This window comes from Octopus bimaculoides, chromosome 5 (assembly GCF_001194135.2).
Source record: "Octopus bimaculoides isolate UCB-OBI-ISO-001 chromosome 5, ASM119413v2, whole genome shotgun sequence".
NCBI classification, from domain to species: domain Eukaryota; kingdom Metazoa; phylum Mollusca; class Cephalopoda; order Octopoda; family Octopodidae; genus Octopus; species Octopus bimaculoides.
The window spans coordinates 113,637,808-113,644,829 of record NC_068985.1 but is presented as its reverse complement, the minus strand read 5'-3'; the positions used below and the strand labels follow the sequence as shown (position 1 = coordinate 113,644,829).

Below are 7,022 nucleotides of genomic sequence, written 5' to 3'. Positions count from 1 at the left end.
ATATATATATATATATAAATTATTAGCAAGGCAGCCTATTGGCAGTGTCGTTAACACACCAGGCAAAATGCTTGGCAGCATTTTGTCCATCTCTATGTTCTGAGTTCAAATTCCACTGAGGTCAACTTTTCCTTTCATCCTTTCAAGGTCAATAAATTGAGTACCAGTGAAACACTGGGGCCTACATTATCGACTAACTCTCTCTCCACAACTTTCAGGCCTTGTGCCTATAATAGAAATGATTTTTTTTTATTACTGACGTGGTAAGCTGGTAGAATCATTACCCACTTAGCATATCGTCCATCTTTGCATTCTGAGTTCAAATTCCAACAAGGAACTATGCCTTTCATCCTTTCAGAGTGGATGAAATAAGTACCAGTTGAGTACTGGGGGTTAATATAATTGACTAGCCCTCTTCCCCAAAAATTTCAGCTCTTTGCCCATAGTAGAAGGAGTTACCCTGGTTGTTGTTGTTAATGAAACAGTAGAGCACAAGATTAGATTCATTATGGTATGAAGTTAAATTTTTCAGTTTTATAGCTTCAGACTCAGTCTTACTGGATAGACTCGGTCTTACACTGCTGTAAGATCAATAAAGTCATTACTATAGATCATTGCCCCCGCAATCTTTTTCACTTGTGGTACACTTATATCCTTTTCAAACTAGAAATATAACTACAAGTATAGCAAAAAAATTTATCATCAGGTTACACTGTGGCACCCCTATCATTGATTTGTGGCACACCAGTGTGCCGCGGCATACCGGCTGCAGAGCACTGCTATAGATAGACACTAGTAATGCAGATTTACAGAAAGACAAGAAACCCTTGTGCTTAAGCAAAATAAGTTTTTGCCTTCATTTATTTCTTTCTCCTCATCATCATTATCATTATTATAGTGATTATTATTTTGGCTATTATTACATAAACTGTAAAACAATATATTGATGCATAGTATTTTATTCATAGTGATACAGAGACAAAGATATACACTCTTAATATTTTTCTCTCTCATATACACACACACACTCACGGCTGCATATAACATCATACACACTCTCATGACTGCATATAATGTCACACACATGACTGCATATAATATCTTACACACACACAAATGACTGCATATAATATGACACACACACACACACACACACACACACAAGCATCTTAAAATTAAATAGACACTCCCCTTTCATTATACACTTTTACCTGTGCAGACACTTTGAACCTTAAAACATATTATGCACAGTGCATTTTGTTTCTAGAAATAAATCTTTCATGAACGATGGTGTCTATTTACTTTCGAGATGTCTCAGTATGTGTGTGTATACACACACACACATATTTCACTTAGGTGTGACTTATACACAGGGCAAAACTAAAACTATGAAGGGAAATAATTTTGCACCAAGGTTTAACACTAAATTAGAGGTGAGAATTACATACAAGTAATTACTGTAAGATACACACACACTCATAAATACAACCTTGGAAGTATATTCTCATGTACACACAGCTTGCTCCTTCTCTTTCACACTCTCTACTCACTCTCTCCACTTCAATCACTCTCTCTCTTTCACTCTCACATATCTCTGCTCAAATCCCATTTTGTCTCTGTTCTTTGCTTTTAATCTCTCTCTCTCTCTCTTTCTCTCTATCTCTCTCTTTCTCTCTCTCTCTCTCTCTCTCTCTCTCTCTCTGCTCTTTCTCTCTTTTTCTCACTGCTCTTTTTCTCACAACTCTTTCTATCTTCCATCTATTTTTCCCCGTCTCCCCTCCTCTTTTTTCTTTTTTTCTCAACCTATAGGTGACTATCTAAAACAATTTCAAAGACATGTTCCATCAATCCACAATAATTCCTTAGATCTATTCTCAATCGGACAAAGTTAGTTCCATAGATAAGGCAGTCAAAACCATAAATCAAAAATTGAATGAAGACCATCAAATCAACATCTATTCGCCCAACATATTATATAATATATATATATATATATATATATATATATATATATATATTGTCATTTTCCTCCTTCCTTCATATCATGGAGATATTATCAAAATGGCCTAGGTAGTGTTACTAATATAGCTTCTATACTCTTCTGTTGCCTGCAGTAAATGCACAATCAATGTATATACACACATGCACAGCTGAATATATGTGTATTTTATTTTTACATCTGTACATCTTTATTCATCTGTGTGTGTATGTGTACACACACACAAAAATTTGAAATGTATATATATGTATATGGAGACATGTTAATATATAGATATGCTATATATGTATAAAGAGAGATATAGATCTATTGACAGAGGTATATAATATAAATATATATATTATATAATACATAAATATGTTTATTATATATATAAATATATATTTATATCTATTGTATAATATATATATATATATATGTAGTATGGTACCTCAATATATTAGATTTGAGGCATTTTTTTAAATGTCTTGTTCACAGGAGTAATCTCCCTTTGTGTGTAACTCTTCTAAATGGAAATACAGTAATACTTGATGGAGGAAGGAAAGGTGTAGCATCAAAAGAAAAAAAAAAATATTAGCCCAACATACAGACTGCCTTCATCTTTTCCACTTTCGACCTTTGGCTTACAGAATATGTCTCAATAACCACTGATCTGATGCTAACAATTTCCTTTTCCCTTAATGCTGCTACTACTACTACTATTCCTATCTATCTATGGCCATTTCTCTTATTAATGTCACTGCCGATACTTCTACTACTACTACTACCACTGCTGCTGCTGTTGTTGTTGCCAATGAGACTTGCTGCTGCTGTTCCAAATATTTCTGCTGCTGCTGTTGCTGCTGTATGGTGCAGAAGAAACATTTCTGTTATTATTCATTGGCAACTTTCTACTCCATACAAGCATAAAATAAATAAATAAATAAATAATAATAATATTCATTCGACAAAACCCGACCTCGCTTTCACACCCCACTGGCAAACTGTGACCGTAAGTGAGTGCATTTTTTTCTTAACGTTCAGCTTGTCTGATAAAAGGTTTCTGTTTACCTATTGACAGTCTTATTTGCTCAACCTCCAGAATGGCGTTCAACCCCCAACGAGATCCTCATCCTCAATGATGAAGACAGCACCTCAAAGATCGAGGGTGACCTCAAACGACTCAATTCACTCGCGCACTACAAGGTAAAACCCATACTCACTGCATGTCCCTTTCATCCGACCTCGTTGCTCCTCTTCATCTACATAACAAAAAAAAAAAAAGAAGAGTATGTATGTCTAACACAGAGGAATGTATGTAGTTTTCGGGAGCAAGAAAGACCCAGGAAAACTTCAAGATTGATGTCACCAGATCGGATATAGTATAAATATCCACCCCACCCACTTTTCACATCTATTTAGATATGTTTTCTTCTATATTGTCTTGACGTTATTGTTTTGGGGGTTGCTTGAATTATGCCCCCTACCTTCATCTATTTTTATCTGGAATGGTAATGACTGAAGAATGCTGGTATTGTTGATGTTGTTCTTGTATATGCATCAATTCAATGTTATTGTTGTTGTTATTTTTGTTTGTTTGTTCTTCGGTTTTTTTCTTATATTTTGGCATTTGTCTTCCTTCTGCATGACATTAAGAATTACCTCAGGTTTTCTTCATTTTGCATAAAATCCTTGCTGAATTTGTCTAAATGTTTTAGAAAAATAATACAGATTTAACCATATTGTCGAGTGAATGACTACTTGATGAGCAACTGGCATAAATTTAGGATATAATCAGATCAGAGAGAGCTTTTCAACTGTTTGACTGACTCGTTCTTTATGTCACTGACCAATCAACTAATCTACTGTGGGACTGTCTAAAACCAGAAATACAACAAGGTGATTGGTTGACAGAACAGTTGATCTAGTAACTTGACCCTGTTGATACCAACCCTTCATCTCAGGCTGCCCCTTCTCGGTTTTAAAGTGATCTGTATTAAAACCTTCCATCAAAATTTTATGTATATATTCTAAACACCCAACTAAATAATGAAAAATCATTTCATTAAATTTTCCATTATTTTCAAAATTATCTGAAACAAAGTGAGAATATTTCAACGGAAATATAATTAAAAAAAAAGGGTTAAAAATGATCTAAATCAAAACCTTGGATCGAAATTTTGTGTTGATTTTTGTTACAAATGACAGTTACTTTACTAAATTCTCCCTTATTTTCAAAATTAATTGAATCAAAGACAGTTAGAAAAATAAGACATGGAACTGAAATTGATTGACTATTACAGTAGATGAAGGCTGAATAGTTAGTAAGGTTACATATTCACTGACCAACCATGTAGCAGCTTCTACATTCAATTGAGTTATCTGACTGGTTAGTTCATTAGCTGATTAGATCTGTGACTGAGTATTGAGCCAATTTAGTCACAGATGTTAGAACAATAAGTTGATTGACCAGTTGAGAAAACGACTTATTTTTCAGCCTGACCAACACATAAAGTACAAAATATAGAATAAGTAAAATAATATTCTAGCTGAGGAATTCAACAACTATTGTTATCATACACTGCTTTTGTTTCAACTGATTTTGAAAATAATGAAGAATTTACTAGGATATCTTTACCATTCTTAAGTATTTGGAACATAAATTAACATGAAATGTTCATGGAAGGTTTTCATTTAGATCACTTTAATCTTTTTCTTACCATATTTCTGTTGAAACACACTTTGTTTCAATTAATTTTTAAAATAATGATTTTAATAAAGTTAACTTTGTCATTGAGAAGCTGCTGCTTGGAACATAAATTAACACAAAATTTTGATGGAAATTTCTATTTAGATTACTTTGAAACAGAAAGCTTTTATCACTGAGCAAGGGTTGGGGAAGGTCCCAGGTGGGTAGGACAGATTGGCCTTAGGTTTTTTTATATCTTTTCAAACTTACCTTGACTAAGGGGTAGAAATAACTGAAAGCTTCATATAATGTTCAGTTCAGTGTGAGATGCGTGTGTGTATGTGGTAACAAGGATTACAGACTTATTCCTAGGGAAATCATACTGCCATATGATCCCTTTTAGGAGAGCTTTGTTATTCTAACGACTTTATGTTCACATAGACTTCAAACTCTGTATACACACACACACGCACATACCATGTTTCAATTTTTCCCATCATATTCTCATGTTAGTGTTGAAAATGTGCAAATATACATATGTATATACCTAGACACACACTGAATTTTCTTTTGAAATCTTTGATCAATAATTTGCAAGGTATTTTGTGTGTGTGTGTGTATATATATATATATATATATATATATAAAGCTCTATGATAGAATTTTAAATATATATGTATAGTTTCTCTGTATATGATATAGTTTTGTGTGTGTGTGTGTGTGTGTGCATGCACATGTCCATACACTGTATTGCATCCCTCCATCCAGTCATCTTCTCTGCCCACTACTCCTAAGAGGGTTGTGGGGGTAGAGGCCTCAGTGCACCTCCTCCATAGGGTCCTATCTAAGCAACCAGCATTGAACTCTCTGGCTGAATTCCCAAGAGTAGCCAACTGAGGCTATGAATATTATCCAACCCTTTCATTCTTGATCTAATGCTGGCTGACTCAGCTTGAAGAATCCATCTTGCCGATTCTTTCCTGTGACATTTTGATCACATCTTCATAGTATTGGAATTGTGATATCTCATTGGAGAGATCACAGTTTGATATGGAGAAACTCCCTAAACACCAAGGTGTGTTACTTATGAATATTTTCCATGAATTTTATTCATCTCCAAAAGGCCAAACTGTATAATCTTTTAGAAATTTTGTTAGTTTCATTTTCAAACCTTTAGAATTTAAAATTTTCTCCCCTTATACACATATGATACACATGTACTATACACATGTTATATGCACGTATATACAATGTAGGTGTGTCTCAACAATTGTATGTATTAAATCTGTGCACACATGCGAACATTTATGAGAATAACATTCTCAAGGTGTGTCCCCTTCTCTGTCATTTTCTGCAAAAATGGATCCGCTTTATGCCATATCAATGAATTCTGAGTCAACTGCCTGACAATGGTTTCCATACAGCAGATAGTTGAAAAGAATCAATCATATGTCCAATTTAAAATATCATCACACTCTTTAGAAACCGTAACAAGAGAGGTATTTGCTGCTTTTGAATAGATTTCATTTTGACATAGAGGATTTTAATTAAAATTCTAATAAGTGAGCCATTATCATTAGTTTGCTCAAGTTTCTTTGCATCAGCTCTGCTAAGATCTGAATAGCCATTATTACAAGATATATGAATTATCTCTGTTATCTAAAGACTTTATGTGGATTTATAAACCAGATAACTCCAAACATAGACTGTATTTAATTCAGAATCTCAATAGGAATGAATTTGTGGATTAAAAGCCTGAGATAAAAGAGGGAGCATGAGATTATCTGTCACAGTAATTTAATAAGTTTATGCTTAATCATTGTGGAGAGAGCCCTGATTCACTCATCCCCACACCTCATTTCTTTTTTAAACTATGTTTCACAATTATTAGCATGTCTTGCATGATCATGGTTCTTTACTTTTCTTGTTGGTACTTTAGCTTTCTCTCTGACTGCCCCACCCCTGTGCATTTGGATACTTTCATGCATCTGCTCCCTCACATTGATACAGTAACACACACACACATTAAACAAGTGTTATGGCTTTCGTTTCCAACTTGCCATGAAAATATGTCCGGCCATGAGAAAATATTACCTTGCTTAGAAATGGGTGAGGGTTGGCAACCAGAAAGGCATCCAGCCACAGAAAATCTACCTCAAAAATTCAATCAATTCCATCTTACCCACGCAAGCATAGAAATGCGAACATGCTGATATATATATGTATGTATATATATATGTATGTATGTATATATATATATATATATATATATGTATGTATATATATATGTATGTATGTATATATATATATATATATATATGTATGTATATATATATGTATGTATGTATATATATA

General features: G+C 33.7%; 1 protein-coding gene across 3 annotated transcripts in view; it reads left to right on the top strand.

The window, feature by feature from the left end:
* Positions 1 to 7,022, top strand: part of LOC106878623 (plexin-A1) — an 803,747-nt gene that overhangs the window by 777,759 nt on the left and 18,966 nt on the right. For 2 of the 3 annotated variants that reach the window (XM_052967952.1, XM_052967951.1), the window contains exon 28: positions 3,060 to 3,184. In XM_052967952.1, coding sequence (XP_052823912.1) covers positions 3,060 to 3,184 — 125 coding nt within the window. The remainder of the gene's footprint in view (positions 1 to 3,059; positions 3,185 to 7,022) is intronic. The other variant, XM_052967953.1, reaches the window with a different exon arrangement.